The sequence below is a fragment of the Salmo salar genome, chromosome 23, assembly GCF_965601325.2.
Source record: "Salmo salar chromosome 23, fSalSal1, whole genome shotgun sequence".
NCBI classification, from domain to species: Eukaryota; Metazoa; Chordata; class Actinopteri; order Salmoniformes; family Salmonidae; genus Salmo; species Salmo salar.
Genome location: NC_138313.1, coordinates 45,691,243 through 45,707,600, shown reverse-complemented (window position 1 = coordinate 45,707,600; position 16,358 = coordinate 45,691,243). Strand labels below are relative to the sequence as shown.

At 43.9% G+C, this 16,358-nt stretch overlaps 2 protein-coding genes across 4 annotated transcripts in view; both read right to left on the bottom strand.

The window, feature by feature from the left end:
- Window positions 1-572: 572 nt before the first annotated feature.
- Window positions 573-10,157, bottom strand: LOC106584742 (guanine nucleotide-binding protein subunit beta-5a). Its single transcript, XM_014170278.3, has 11 exons — window positions 9,948-10,157; window positions 7,851-7,987; window positions 7,462-7,503; window positions 6,594-6,670; window positions 5,622-5,754; window positions 4,223-4,366; window positions 3,699-3,790; window positions 3,497-3,545; window positions 3,199-3,295; window positions 2,790-2,956; window positions 573-895 (listed from the first exon to the last, which is right to left on the bottom strand). Exons 1-11 carry the CDS (start codon window positions 10,081-10,083, stop codon window positions 884-886), a joined length of 1,086 nt encoding a protein of 361 aa, XP_014025753.1. The 5' UTR covers window positions 10,084-10,157; the 3' UTR covers window positions 573-883.
- Window positions 10,158-11,132: 975 nt separating this feature from the next.
- The window catches only part of LOC106584741 (unconventional myosin-Vc), a 36,989-nt gene continuing 31,763 nt past the window's right edge, over window positions 11,133-16,358 (bottom strand). For all 3 annotated transcript variants that reach the window (XM_082968178.1, XM_082968176.1, XM_082968177.1), the window contains exons 37-40: window positions 16,127-16,224; window positions 13,259-13,430; window positions 12,966-13,046; window positions 11,133-12,794 (exon numbers count right to left, since the gene is read on the bottom strand). In XM_082968178.1, the coding sequence (XP_082824304.1) occupies window positions 12,639-12,794; window positions 12,966-13,046; window positions 13,259-13,430; window positions 16,127-16,224 (507 nt within the window). In that variant the 3' untranslated portion in view covers window positions 11,133-12,638. The remainder of the gene's footprint in view (window positions 12,795-12,965; window positions 13,047-13,258; window positions 13,431-16,126; window positions 16,225-16,358) is intronic.

Here is a 16,358-nt window from a genome sequence, read left to right as displayed (position 1 = left end):
GTGTTATCTAGTGTCTGTCATGTGAACATCATGTTAGCTAGGTGTTATCTAGTGTTTGTCTTGTGAACATCATGTTAGCTAGGTGTTATCTAGTGTCTGTCTTGTGAACATCATGTTAGCTAGGTGTTATCTAGTGTCTGTCATGTGAACATCATGTTAGCTAAGTGTTATCGAGTGTCTGTCATGGGAACATCACGTTAGCTAGGTGTTATCTCGTGTCTGTCATGGGAACATCATGTTAGCTAGGTGTTATCTAGTGTCTATCATGGGAACATCACGTTAGCTAGGTAGTTTATTAGGCTACAGATTAAATAAATTAACTTCACTGTCTCGTGAAAGTGCACGGTGATGAGCTTGATGCTATTCTGGTGACATGATGATATGTTCAAATATTCTCACTCTTATCCATAATAATCTTATCCCGTAAACTAGCCTAACCGCACTGTATCCGCAAGCTGTTGGCTGGAGCGCATGTGCCATGACCAGAGGAGACACATTTGCTATTTAACGCAACAGTTTTTTGTTGTTGTAACAAAACAAATCAGTAGAGTTGAAAATAAGATGGAAACACATTGAACTGTAGATTTTTTTTTTATTCAGTACATGAAAACTTAAGCTAAAAAGTACATAGTGTGCACTACGTCATCACGCACTAATTTTTATCCACAACAAATCAATTTGGTGGAAACCCCACTGGTGGGGAAAATGGGTATATTTTCTTCATGCGGATTTTAGAATATTCGCATTGAAAATCTTGTCACCATAGTTTATGACATCTATGATTGTACTCAAGCAGAGTGGAACATGTCTGTCTCTTATTTACAACTGGCTCGATCTATCTACCACGGAATTCACTTCCTCTTCTGTGTCATTTTCTTCTTCTTTATGCCCAGATCTAAAATGTAAAAATAGAAATATAAAATTACTGAAATGTAAAAAATAGACAATTATATAAATTATGGACCAAAAGTAATAAATAATGATGTTCTAAGGAAATAGAATGGAGAGGGCACGGGCATCAGTGATAGACAAGAAGAAGATTAAGAAGAAACTAGGATAAGACAGTTGCAGGTGTTACAGATTCTAGGTTGGTTAGCATGTTAGCTTTTAGCACACTGATTGGAGTCACCTCGTTAGTCAGGATGTGTTTCACCTGTGCTGGCCCAGCTGGTAGTTAGGACCCGCTGGCCCAGTGCATCAGTTAGAGAGGATATGTTGGTAAAGCTACACCTCACATTAGCGCTTCCACTTTAGTTAGCCAAAAATAGTTTTGTGTTTTCCCGTTTGTTTGGCTCCATATTCATTTTACTCCCTGTCCTAAATTGGAGTGGGTTGCTTTTCTTTACATCTGAGACAAATGTTGTGGGCACTCATGGTGTGTGTCTCTTTTAAAACCCTAATTAGTTGCTTGCCAACTTTCAGTGGGTGTCTTTCAGAAACCCCTTTTGAAAGCCATTTCTGTTTTGATTTAGCTGTCAAAGTGACTTTCTGTGAATGACAACATTTTGTGTGTGGTCCTTTGGGAATGTAACCCAGGTGATAACCCCTATCCCTCACCCTGATAGTGTGGTCCTTTTGGGAATGTAACCCATGTGATAACCCCTATCCCTCACCCTGAGAGTGTGGTCCTTTTGGGAATATAACCCAGGTGATAACCCCTATCCCTCACCCTGAGAGTGTGGTCCTTTTGGGAATATAACCCAGGTGATAACCCCTATCCCTCACCCTGAGAGTGTGGTCCTTTTGGGAATATAACCCAGGTGATAACCCCTATCCCTCACCCTGAGAGTGTGGTCCTTTTGGGAATATAACCCAGGTGATAACCCCTATCCCTCACCCTGAGAGTCTGGTCCTTTTGGGAATATAACCCAGGTGATAACCCCTATCCCTCAGCCTGATAGTGTGGTCCTTTTGGGAATATAACCCAGGTGATAACCCCTATCCCTCACCCTGATAGTGTGGTCCTTTTGGGAATGTAACCCAGTTGATAACCCCTATCCCTCACCCTGATAGTGTGGTCCTTTTGGGAATGTAACCCAGGTGATAACCCCTATCCCTCACCCTGAGAGTGTGGTCCTTTTGGGAATGTAACCCAGGTGATAACCCCTATCCCTCACCCTGAGAGTGTGGTCCTTTTGGGAATATAACCCAGGTGATAACCCCTATCCCTCACCCTGAGAGTGTGGTCCTTTTGGGAATGTAACCCAGGTGATAACCCCTATCCCTCACCCTGATAGTGTGGTCCTTTTGGGAATATAACCCAGGTGATAACCCCTATCCCTCAGCCTGATAGTGTGGTCCTTTTGGGAATATAACCCAGGTGATAACCCCTATCCCTCAGCCTGATAGTGTGGTCCTTTTGGGAATATAACCCAGGTGATAACCCCTATCCCTCACCCTGAGAGTGTGGTCCTTTTGGGAATATAACCCAGGTGATAACCCCTATCCCTCACCCTGAGAGTGTGGTCCTTTTGGGAATATAACCCAGGTGATAACCCCTATCCCTCACCCTGAGAGTGTGGTCCTTTTGGGAATATAACCCAGGTGATAACCCCTATCCCTCACCCTGAGAGTGTGGTCCTTTTGGGAATATAACCCAGGTGATAACCCCTATCCCTCACCCTGAGAGTGTGGTCCTTTTGGGAATATAACCCAGGTGATAACCCCTATCCCTCACCCTGAGAGTGTGGTCCTTTTGGGAATATAACCCAGGTGATAACCCCTATCCCTCACCCTGAGAGTGTGGTCCTTTTGGGAATATAACCCAGGTGATAACCCCTATCCCTCACCCTGAGAGTGTGGTCCCATGACCCCGAGCAGAAGGCCGTTCCGTCAGGAGACAGACGCAGAGTGCTGACGCGGTTCTCATGTCCAAACAGGATGGACACCCTCGTCCCCTTCAAGACATCCCACACGTTGATGGTGTAGTCGTTGTAGCCACCGAACAGTAGCCGGCCTGGAGAAGAAAAAACATGTCCTCTTTCAACAATATAAACGTAACACATCATTTTTGATGAGAAGGTTAATGTGAAAGTAAGCTATTCTTATTCAACAGCAAATAACATAGTTTAATTTAGTATGAATCATTATGGGTTTAATTAGTGAAGTTGATCAGTCAAATCATGTTTTATATGGCCAGTAGAATAAAGGATTTATTTGCTACGGATTGAATCGATCCCTAAGGGCATTGTGTCTTACCACTGAGAGAGAAGTCAACACTGGAGGCACCAAATATGATGCTCTCTTTGGAATAAATGGCCACTTCTCTGTCTGCCCTCAGGTCATAGAGACGACACTGAAACAAACAATGCTTGTTAATGTTTAGATTTATTTATTGTTTTGCAAATGAGGTAAATACTTTTTTATTTTTTCTACAAAGAAATGACTTCATGAACTTTGACATCGAAAGGCAACATGTGATCAACATACGATCAACATGCGATCAACATGTGATCAACATGCGATCAAGCAGTAAATGATATGGATGATAACTTACTGTAGCATCATCGGAGCCTGAAGCAAATGCATCTCCACTGGGGTAGTACCTGATGCCAAGGAGGGAGACAAACGCCAGGTAATATAAGAAAACCATGCAAACGGGAGGGTAGAGTACTCCTACTTAACATGAATATATGTCATTGTCAGTGTTGACAAGTGCTATAAGTCGCTTTGAATAAAGTCATATCTTGTGACCTCACCTGACGCTGTTGATGTCTGATTCGTGGGTTTCAAAGGACTGGATGCACTGGCCTGAGCGCATGTCCCATACATTGGCCTTCTTGTCACAGCCCTGCATGAGACACACATAAAGGATTCTGGATTCACACATTAATGCTGACCTTTTTGGCAGGTCGCCCTCGCAAAAGAGGGTTTAACCTCAAGGGCATTTCAAGGTTAAATAAAAATTGAAAACATCCACATTATGTAAAATGTAACACAGTTTCTCTGCAGTCTGGACCACACAGTCCCCTAGAGGCAGGGGTTGGAATCTCAAGCCCGCCACTATTTCGTCACTATGGTGTCCTTTCATCTATTTCCTCTTATCACTTAAAATCTATATTTTGGAATAAAATAAAAATATGAAAGGAATGTTGTTTTTTGTATAATTTTTTTTAAGTGAAAAGAGGAGGGAGAAAGAAGGCTTATAGGAGCAGTCATGCTGTTTTTTTCTCACAATTTCTCATTGTGAGACAAAGTGAAATACTACTACTTGTCTCCTCACTCCAGAGACGAAGGTGTTGCCAGTCTCAGAAGGAGCTAGGTCGAGACATAGAACATCAGCGGCGTGTCCATGGAAACTCTGTAACAGCTGACCACTCTCCACATCCCATAATGCACAGGTTCCGTCTCCGCTCGACGTCAGGATCTGGAAGACAAGGGGTTCATCACAAACTGCATCTAGGGATCGCAACATAATACTAACTGCCACTCAGTCATCCATTGAATGTCAATGAAATTTAGACTTAAGGTTAGGATTCACCCCATAATGTACATCCAGGACTGGTTTCCCAGCATAATGTACATCCAGGACTGGTTTCCCAGCATAATGTACATCCAGGACTGGTTTCCCAGCATATTGTACATCTAGGACTGGTTTCCCAGCATAATGAACATCTAGGACTGGTTTCCCAGCATAATGTACATCCAGGACTGGTTTCCCAGCATAATGTACATCCAGGACTGGTTTCCCAGCATAATGAACATCTAGGACTGGTTTCCCAGCATAATGTACATCCAGGACTGGTTTCCCAGCATAATGTACATCTAGTACTGGTTTCCCAGCATAATGTACATCCAGGACTGGTTTCCCAGCATATTGTACATCCAGGACTGGTTTCCCAGCACAATGTACATCTAGGACTGGTTTCCCAGCATAATCTACATCCAGGACTGGTTTCCCAGCATAATGTACATCTAGTACTGGTTTCCCAGCATAATGTACATCTAGGACTGGTTTCCCAACATAATGTACATCCAGGACTGGTTTCCCAGCATAATGTACATCCAGGACTGGTTTCCCAGCATATTGTACATCCAGGACTGGTTTCCCAGCATAATGTACATCCAGGACTGGTTTCCCAGCATAATGTACATCCAGGACTGGTTTCCCAGCATAATCTACATCCAGGACTGGTTTCACAAACCTATATTAGTCTCATTTCAGGACTAAAAATAAATGTTACTGCAGGTTCTATATTGAATATGTCAAGGAAAACGGCTCCCAGAGAAACTACAACCACACTACTACCAATAGTTGGGTCAGAGTGAAGTCATTATTCAGATTCAGAATTCTCTGACACGGACCCATAAATAGAAGAGTCTTGGCCGAGGCTAAAGCATGTGACTAACTATATCCAATGGGGAACATTTGACTGTTGTGAATTATTAAACAAGCATGGAAGTTCTTTCCAGGTACAGTACAGTATGACAGGCTGTGATTTCCCATAACTCATCTGCCATAGGAAAGTCAACTGATTTAAGCAGTAATCAAGTAATTCAATGAGTTATAGAAAGGAACAAATACAGAAACCTTGATAAAGACTATAACAAAATATACAAATGTACGACAAATAATCATTACATCAGACGAAGGTAGAAGATGAAGAGGTGTCTCGTCTAACCTGCATGTCTGAGTTGGTGAAGCTACAGGCAGATAAGTAGTTGGTGTGCATGGCGACAGACTTCTTCTTCGCTGCCAGGTTCTCATTCTTGTCCAAGGACAGAGGGTACACAGAGCACTTGTTGTCCAGACCACTGAAATCCAATCAATCCATCAATGACATTTTATTTACAACGTTTTTAACGTCAACAGTTGTGTTTTACAGTAACCGGGCATAGACCCCAAAGGGCAAGCAGAAGCACAGTGGCACAGTGGAGAAATGGAGCGTCTGGGTGGAGTACAGGGACTTACTCACAGGCTACTGCACATCCAGGAGTACAGGGACTTACCCACAGGCTACTGCAAATCCAGGAGTACAGGGACTTACCCACAGGCTACTGCACATCCAGGAGTAGAGGGACTTACCCACAGGCTACTGCACATCCAGGAGTACAGGGACTTATCCACAGGCTACTGCACATCCAGGAGTACAGGGACTTACTCACGGCTACAGCACATCCAGGAGTACAGGGACTTATCCACAGGCTACTGCACATCCAGGAGTACAGGGACTTATCCACAGGCTACTGCACATCCAGGAGTACAGGGACTTACTCACGGCTACAGCACATCCAGGAGTACAGGGACTTACTCACAGGCTACAGCACATCCAGGAGTACAGGGACTTACTCACAGGCTACAGCACATCCAGGAGTACAGAGACTTACCCACAGGCTACTGCACATCCAGGAGTACAGGGACTTACTCACAGGCTACTGCACATCCAGGAGTACAGAGACTTACCCACAGGCTACTGCACATCCAGGAGTACAGGGACTTACTCACAGGCTACTGCACATCCAGGAGTACAGAGACTTACCCACAGGCTACTGCACATCCAGGAGTACAGGGTCTTACTCACAGGCTACAGCACATCCAGGAGTACAGAGACTTACCCACAGGCTACTGCACATCCAGGAGTACAGAGACTTACCCACAGGCTACTGCACATCCAGAGGGGGCGTAGGCACAGGCCATCACCCAGGTGCACGGCATGGTCACTGCGTGCTCCTAGAAAACACCACATTATAAAGGTACAATCAGCAATATAACACCATGGTCACTGCGTGCTCCTAGAAAACACCACATTATAAAGGTACAATCAGCAATATAACATCATGGTCACTGCGTGCTCCTAGAAAACAATCGGCATGTTTGAGGGCATAAGTATTCAGCAAGGCGACGAGGCGCCGAATCTCTGATCTTGATCACATAATAGTTATTTTGGATGCAAGGTGATTTGATCAGTGATTCTGCACAACTGCAATGTAAAATCCATCCCAAATGCACGAGGGAGACTCAACACCATGACATCATCAAACTCAGTGGGGAAACTTCCTGCTTATAGAAATATGCAACCACAACAACAACAATAACAACAGAATTCAAAATCTGCCAAGGAAATATTGTCTCTTCTTATTCCCAATGTTTGCATGCTTCAAAGGAAAGGCAAAAAAATAAAACTTGCTATGAAAACCAATGTCTGCGGCCCAGACGGCAACCTATAACCAATGTGCTTCCGGGACTGTGTTTGTTGTGTAATTGTGAGATGCAGCGCTCCGTCGCAAAATAGACCTTGGTTTCAATGGGATTCAAAGGTCAAATAAATACAAATATAGTCCACTAGTTTTGACTAGGGTCAATAGGGCACTAGTCAAAAAGTAGTGCACTATGTAGAGAATAGGGCACCATTTGGAATGTACACTAAAAATATCAGCTCAAAGAACTACAGAAGTCTTACTATTTCTCCAACCAGTTGTCAACTCTATAGCCTCTCTGGAGGGAGAAGAAAGATTCCCTACCTTGTTAGTGGTGAAGGCATCCCATACAATCACTTTCCCATCCTGAAAATAAGATAGACCGGAAAAACATTAGAAGTAGCACACAAGCGTAAGATTCTCTACATTTCCAACAAAATATGGCATTCATTTGATAACCACTGAAAGCAGTGCATATTAGTTGAAACAAACCCCCCCCCCCCAAAAAAAAAAATCTACGTCATGGACCGTCAGTATATCAAGGGTGGCGACTGGCATGAATGCATCTGTTTAGGACCTTACCAAACCTCAAATTCCCCGATGACAAGCTTACAATCCATTTCAGGACCATGGACAGTGACTGCCTGGAGTGACGACTACATGAGCGCATCTGTTTAGGACTTCAGAAAATGTTACATTAATCCAACACTCACCTGTGATGAGCTGACGATCCTCCTCTTGTCCTTACACCAGTCCATGCAGAGAACTTTGTTTCCATGTCCCTTCAGAGTACGCCGGGTCTTCATGATAAACTGTCCCAGTCCATCCACCTTCTCTGCCACCTGGTGTACTGTAGTAGGGACCAAGATCCTAAGTTAGTGTGCTGTAGTAGGGAGTAGGGACCAAGATCCTAGGTTAGTGTACTGTAGTAGGGACCAAGATCCTAAGTTAGTGTGCTGTAGTAGGGACCAAGATTCTAAGTTAGTGTGCTGTAGTAGGGAGTAGGGACCAAGATCCTAGGTTAGTGTACTGTAGTAGGGACCAATAACCTAGGTTAGTGTACTGTAGTAGGGACCAAGATCCTAGGTTAGTGTACTGTTGTAGGGACCAAGATCCTAAGTTAGTGTGCTGTAGTAGGGACCAAGATCCTAAGTTAGTGTGCTGTAGTAGGGACCAAGATCCTAGGTTAGTGTACTGTTGTAGGGACCAAGATCCTAAGTTAGTGTGCTGTAGTAGGGACCAAGATTCTAAGTTAGTGTGCTGTAGTAGGGACCAAGATCCTAGGTTAGTGTACTGTTGTAGGGACCAAGATCCTAGGTTAGTGTACTGTTGAAGGGACCAAAATCCTAAGTTAGTGTGCTGTTGTAGGGAGTAGGGACCATGATCCTAGGTTAGTGTACTGTTGTAGGGACCAAGATCCTAAGTTAGTGTACTGTTGTAGGGACCAAGAACCTAGGTTAGTGTACTGTTGTAGGGACCAAGATCCTAGATTAGTGTACTGTTGAAGGGACCAAGATCCTTAGTTAGTGTGCTGTAGTAGGGAGTAGGGACCAAGATCCTTAGTTAGTGTGCTGTAGTAGGGACCAAGATCCTAAGTTAGTGTGCTGTAGTAGGGAGTAGGGACCAAGATCCTAGGTTAGTGTACTGTAGTAGGGACCAAGATCCTAGGTTAGTGTACTGTAGTAGGGACCAAGATCCTATGTTAGTGTACTGTTGTAGGGACCAAGATCCTATGTTAGTGTACTGTTGTAGGGACCAAGATCCTATGTTAGTGTACTGTTGTAGGGACCAAGATCCTATGTTAGTGTACTGTTGTAGGGACCAAGATCCTAAGTTAGTGTGCTGTTGTAGGGACCAAGATCCTACGTTAGTGTGCTGTTGTAGGGAGTAGGGACCAAGATCCTACGTTAGTGTGCTGTTGTAGGGAGTAGGGACCAAGATCCTACGTTAGTGTGCTGTAGTAGGGACCAATATCCTAAGTTAGTGTACTGTATTAGGGACCAAGATCCAACGTTAAAGTGGTTAGTTCTGGACCAATATCAGACATTAGGGCACTGTTGTTGGGATCAATCAAATGTTGTAGGGATCAATCTAACTCATCTAGAGTTGTAAATTATAGGGGACTAGCATTTGCTAACGTTAGTGTACTGTTGTTATAGGGACGAAAATCCGACGTTTGCCTGTGGTTATCATAGCACACGCGCTGTCTTAATGTGTTCTAGCAATAATCCATCTGATCCGTGTTGGGGATGAACGCGGAGTAAACGGTTAGAGATGTTCCATTAATCTCTCTGATCTCAACCAGATCGACCAGCCAAGCATAAATCAAGGATGAATATGAATAATGCTACAAACCACCATCTGGGCTAGTCTATATTAAAACGGTGCTTTTGAGCGTCAATGGCAAAATGGAAAATACAAGGAGAAATTTCAACCACAGCCTAGGCTATATGTCTAATTGCAGATGGAAATAGACACATAGCCATTCTATGCATTTTGTCACCTGAACAAATCCGACAAGTTAAAATAATAAAACATGGACGAGCAAGTGGCTACAAATAAACCATTTACAATTTATGCAAAAATAATACATTTTCTTCAAATTACCGATTCAATGCACTGTGGCCTAATAATAGCAATATGACAAATTCACAATATATATCTATTATATATCTATTCTAATATTATGGTCGTGTTTACATGTGTCATGCAATCCTATTTGGAAGGCAGACTATGTTTTAATTCGCGGGGCCTTCCCTTCTCCCTTCCCTTCTCCCTTCGCTTCTCCTCTCATTTTCAGCACCACTCACGTTCGACATCGTGCAGTTTCGCTCTTTCGTCCTCCAGCTTCGTTTTCAACGTATCCGATTCTGCTTTTAGGTTAGTGAGAGTCTCATTCGGTTGTACCTCCTGTGTAGCCATTTCAGGGTTTATGGAAAATCTCATATATTCCCGTTGTCAGAGCAGCGTCGGGGCAGCAAAAAGGCTCTTTGCAAACTGAAGGCTCGCAGCTGATTCAGCTGTCATGACGTCAGATAAAAGATGATCTCCCAGTTTTCTAGTAGGGAAGCTGGCTCTAGTAGGGAAACTGCCTCTAGTAGGGAAGCTGGCTCTAGTAGGGAAGCTGCCTCTAATAGGGAAACTGCCTCTAGTAGGGAAGCTGCCTCTAGTAGGGAAGCTGCCTCTAGTAGGGAAACTGTCTCTAGTAGGGAAGCTGCCTCTAGTAGGGAAACTGCCTCTAGTAGGGAAGCTGCCTCTTGTAGGGAAGCTGCCTCTAGTAGGGAAACTGCCTCTAGTAGGGAAGCTGTCTCTAGTAGGGAAGCTGCCTCTAGTAGGGAAACTGCCTCTAGTAGGGAAGCTGCCTCTAGTAGGGAAGCTGCCTCTAGTAGGGAAGCTGCCACTAGCAGTGGTGCTAGATCCTCCACTGCGCGAATAGCTACAATACATTTATTAAACAGCCATGACCACTAATGTTGTGAATGAAGTAAAAAAATAAAGAGAGGTTTGGACTAACCCTGGTCCTACTGTATCAAAAAGAGGTTTGGACTAACCCTGGTCCTACTGTATCAAAAAGAGAGGTTTGGACTAACCCTGGTCCTTACTGTATTAAAAAGAGGTTTGGACTAACACTGGTCCTACTGTATCAAAAAGAGGTTTGGACTAACCCTGGTCCTTACTGTATCAAAAAGAGGTTTGGACTAACACTGGTCCTACTGTATCAAAAAGAGGTTTGGACTAACCCTGGTCCTTACTGTATCAAAAAGAGGTTTGGACTAACACTGGTCCTACTGTATCATTTGCAGGTCTAAAGTGCTCCTGTATATAAATTTGCAGTTGTGTAAAATAAATGCTTACAAATAGAAACATTATCAACTAATACAATATTTTGTTGTATAATTAATTTTAGGCACATGTTTTTATAATTTAAATATTAAATTCTTATATGTGGCATAATACCCCCCCCCCCCCCCCAAAAAAAAAATGTATCTTCAAAACAAGAGACAAGCCATATTTTATTTACAGTGCATGGTACTCAATAACATTGAGTTGAAACATTCTCAATTTACACAGACAATATAAAAATGAAAACAACACAGTTCACATGTGTCATCTCATCTGACCTGAGAAGTAATGTTTCTCCTTATACCACCAAGCATTAGACAATCACTCTGCAACAGCATCTGCATTTTTACTGTACATCGGACATTCGTCAGGAGTCATCTTAATATTTCTATCAAACTGTATAACAAGTATACATCAAAACACTCATTCTTTTAAAATGATCTTTGGTTATTTGGATCCATAATTACTGTGATGATTGTAAAAGGTTGGTTTTAGAGCAGAGCGTCCCTGGAGCCAACGTGCTTCTACATCTGCATTGCTTGCTGTTTGGGGTTTTAGGCTGGGTTTCTGTACAGCACTTTGTGACATCGGCTGATGTAAAAAGGGCTTTATAAATAAATTTGATTGATTGATTGATTGGTTAGGAGTGCCTTGCTCAAGGACACAATGGCAGTCGGAGCCACCTGAGACTCTAGAAGAAAGTGGCAACTTCACTCCTGGCAGCTTTTCCCCTGTCATCACTGGGATTAAAAAACAGACACCTTTAGGTTACTGGACCGCTTCTCTAGTCAGGGGTTAGAGGTTAGATCAGTCTGAGGCTGGATGGTATCTGCAGTAGCTCCAGGGCCTGAGAGGACGGGGTGAAGGGGTCAGAGATCAGGGGTTAGAGGTTAGATCCTGGTGAGGAAGCCCAGTCTGAGGCTGGATGGTATCTGCAGTAGCTCCAGGGCCTGAGAGGACGGGGTGAAGGGGTCAGGGGTTAGAGGTTAGATCCTGGTGAGGAAGTCCAGTCTGAGGCTGGATGGTATCTGCAGTAGCTCCAGGGCCTGAGAGGACGGGGTGAAGGGGTCAGGGGTTAGAGGTTAGATCCTGGTGAGGAAGCCCAGTCTGAGGCTGGATGGTATCTGCAGTAGCTCCAGGGCCTGAGAGGACGGGGTGAAGGGGTCAGGGGTTAGAGGTTAGATCCTGGTGAGGAAGCCCAGTCTGAGGCTGGATGGTATCTGCAGTAGCTCCAGGGCCTGAGAGGACGGGGTGAAGGGGTCAGGGGTTAGAGGTTAGATCCTGGTGAGGAAGCCCAGTCTGAGGCTGGATGGTATCTGCAGTAGCTCCAGGGCCTGAGAGGACGGGGTGAAGGGGTCAGGGGTTAGAGGTTAGATCCTGGTGAGGAAGCCCAGTCTGAGGCTGGATGGTATCTGCAGTAGCTCCAGGGCCTGAGAGGACGGGGTGAAGGGGTCAGGGGTTAGAGGTTAGATCCTGGTGAGGAAGCCCAGTCTGAGGCTGGATGGTATCTGCAGTAGCTCCAGGGCCTGAGAGGACGGGGTGAAGGGGTCAGGGGTTAGAGGTTAGATCCTGGTGAGGAAGCCCAGTCTGAGGCTGGATGGTATCTGCAGTAGCTCCAGGGCCTGAGAGGACGGGGTAAAGGGGTCAGGGGTTAGAGGTTAGATCCTGGTGAGGAAGTCCAGTCTGAGGCTGGATGGTATCTGCAGTAGCTCCAGGGCCTGAGAGGACGGGGTGAAGGGGAAGGTGACTTGGAAACGATACTGGGTATCCAGCATCAGCTGGGAGGACCCTCCCTCACGGTCTTGGAGCAAGCCCTGGGGACAAGGGAAATAAATGACTTTCATAAATGTAGTTCATGGAGACGTTGTGATTAAAATGATATAATGTCTAGTAATTCAAATGTAATAATAATTCAAATGTAATGATAATTCAAACTGTGTAAAAAAGCAGGTGCTCCTAATCCTTGTCATAGGATTGATATTTACCTGAACTTTGCGGACGAATGACGGTGCCACCCTTTTCTCAAAATCATCAGTGGGCGTGTAAGAGTTCAAAATCTTGACAATCTAGAACAGGGCAGTAAACAAGATTCATTAAAACATGCTTTCGATTACATTTCAGCAGATGCTCTTATCCAGAGCAATTTACAGGAGCGATTAGGGTTAAGTGCCTTGCTCAAGGACACATTGGTAGATTTTTTCTAGGGGATTTGAACCAGTGTTCTTTGGGTAGACTGGCACAACGCACTTCGCCGCTAGGCTACCTGCCGCTTCAGTACCTGTACAGGGCTGAGTTCTGAGCATTGCTCTGTGATGTCTTTGATGTCGTCATCAGTGGTCTTGTTGACCTGCAGCAGCCAGGCAGCCTGAGACAGAGGCTTCAGAGTAGCCATGGTACCCGTCACTAGGTCCTTCTCCTTTAGCCACGCCTCAAGGTAACTGATGTTACACCTGGAAAACACAGACAGGTAACTGATGTTAGACCTGGAAAACACAGACAGGTAACTAATGTTAGACCTGGAAAACACAGACAGGTAACTGATGTTAGACCTGGAAAACACAGACAGGTAACTGATGTTAGACCTGGAAAACACAGACAGGTAACTAATGTTAGACCTGGAAAACACAGACAGGTAACTGATGTTAGACCTGGAAAACACAGACAGGTAACTGATGTTAGACCTGGAAAACACAGACAGGTAACTGATGTTACGCCTGGAAAACACAGACAGGTAAATGATGTTAGACCTGGAAAACACAGACAGGTAACTGATGTTAGACCTGGAAAACACAGACAGGTAACTGATGTTAGACCTGGAAAACACAGACAGGTAACTGATGTTAGACCTGGAAAACACAGACAGGTAACTGATGTTACACCTGGAAAACACAGACAGGTAACTGATGTTAGACCTGGAAAACACAGACAGGTAACTGATGTTAGACCTGGAAAACACAGACAGGTAACTGATGTTAGACCTGGAAAACACAGACAGGTAACTGATGTTAGACCTGGAAAACACAGACAGGTAACTAATGTTACACCTGAAAAACACAGACAGGTAACTGATGTTAGACCTGGAAAACACAGACAGGTAACTGATGTTAGACCTGGAAAACACAGACAGGTAACTGATGTTAGACCTGGAAAACACAGACAGGTAACTGATGTTAGACCTGGAAAACACAGACAGGTAACTGATGTTAGACCTGGAAAACACAGACAGGTAACTGATGTTAGACCTGGAAAACACAGACAGGTAACTGATGTTAGACCTGGAAAACACAGACAGGTAACTGATGTTAGACCTGGAAAACACAGACAGGTAACTGATGTTAGACCTGGAAAACACAGACAGGTAACTGATGTTACACCTGGAAAACACAGACAGGTAACTGATGTTAGACCTGGAAAACACAGACAGGTAACTAATGTTAGACCTGGAAAACACAGACAGGTAACTGATGTTACACCTGGAAAACACAGACAGGTAACTGATGTTAGACCTGGAAAACACAGACAGGTAACTGATGTTAGACCTGGAAAACACAGACAGGTAACTGATGTTAGACCTGGAAAACACAGACAGGTAACTGATGTTAGACCTGGAAAACACAGACAGGTAACTGATGTTAGACCTGGAAAACACAGACAGGTAACTGATGTTAGACCTGGAAAACACAGACAGGTAACTGATGTTAGACCTGGAAAACACAGACAGGTAACTAATGTTAGACCTGGAAAACACAGACAGGTAACTGATATTAGACCTGGAAAACACAGACAGGTAACTGATGTTAGACCTGGAAAACACAGACAGGTAACTGATGTTAGACCTGGAAAACACAGACAGGTAACTAATGTTACACCTGAAAAACACAGACAGGTAACTGATGTTAGACCTGGAAAACACAGACAGGTAACTGATGTTAGACCTGGAAAATACAGACAGGTAACTGATGATACACCTGGACACATGTTATTATGTTACCTAACATACAGACAGGTAAACTGAAACATGTTGTTACCTTACCTAACATACAGACAAGTAACTGAAACATGTTGTTACCTTACCTAACATACAGACAGGTAACTGAAACATGTTGTTACCTTACCTAACATACAGACAGGTAACTGAAACATGTTGTTACCTTACCTAACACACAGACAGGTAACTGAAACATGTTGTTACCTTACCTAACACACAGACAGGTAACTGAAACATGTTGTTACCTTACCTAACACACAGACAGGTAACTGAAACATGTTGTTACCTTACCTAACATACAGACAGGTAACTGAAACATGTTGTTACCTTACCTAACACACAGACAGGTAACTGAAACATGTTGTTACCTTACCTAACATACAGACAGGTAACTGAAACATGTTGTTACCTTACCTAACACACAGACAGGTAACTGAAACATGTTGTTACCTTACCTAACATACAGACAGGTAACTGAAACATGTTGTTACCTTACCTAACACAGAGACAGGTAACTGAAACATGTTGTTACCTTACCTAACATACAGACAGGTAACTGAAACATGTTGTTACCTTACCTAACACACAGACAGGTAACTGAAACATGTTGTTACCTTACCTAACATACAGACAGGTAACTGAAACATGTTGTTACCTTACCTAACACACAGACAGGTAACTGAAACATGTTGTTACCTTACCTAACATACAGGCAGGTAACTGAAACATGTTGTTACCTTACCTAACACAGAGACAGGTAACTGAAACATGTTGTTACCTTACATAACATACAGACAGGTAACTGAAACATGTTGTTACGTTACCTAACATACACTATAGGAACTTTCACTGTTTGTTGAGTAGGATTTAGCTTTCCATCTCTCCCTCCCTGGTTCTCTCTCCCTCCCTGGTTCTCTCTCCCTCCCTGGTTCTCTCTCCCTCCCTGGTTCTCTCTCTCTCCCTGGTTCTCTCTCTCTCCCTGGTTCTCTCTCCCTCCCTGGTTTTCTATCCCTCCCTGGTTCTCTCTCCCTCCCTGGTTCTCTTTTCCTTCCTCTCTTCTTGTTCAACACACACACACACACACACACACACACACACACACACACACACACACACACACACACACACACACACTCTCTCTCTCTCTCTGTCCCCTACCTAATCTGCATTCCCTTCCTACAGGAACACATGTCTTTGCGTAGCAGGATGCTGTTGAGTGTTTCCGCGCCCACCAGGAAGAAGGTCTGTTTCACAGCCTGTTGGACAACACACATACACACATTTAGATGAGTTTAATATAAACTGGAAATGACAAAGGTCCAAGAATCAATCCCTGTGAAACACCACAATTGATCCCAAGAAGAAGTTTACTCCTTTCCTTTACACACAC

Excerpts from the sequence above, each read along its gene's own strand:
- LOC106584742 (XM_014170278.3), bottom strand. The coding sequence starts at position 10,083 with ATGAGATTTTCCATAAACCCTGAAATGGCTACACAGGAGGTACAACCG. Across the intron at positions 6,671-7,461 it reads ATGCCTTCACCACTAACAAG|GAGCACGCAGTGACCATGCC; the intron begins GTAGGGAATCTT and ends GGTGTTTTCTAG. Across the intron at positions 3,546-3,698 it reads TCAGACATCAACAGCGTCAG|GTACTACCCCAGTGGAGATG; the intron begins GTGAGGTCACAA and ends CCTTGGCATCAG.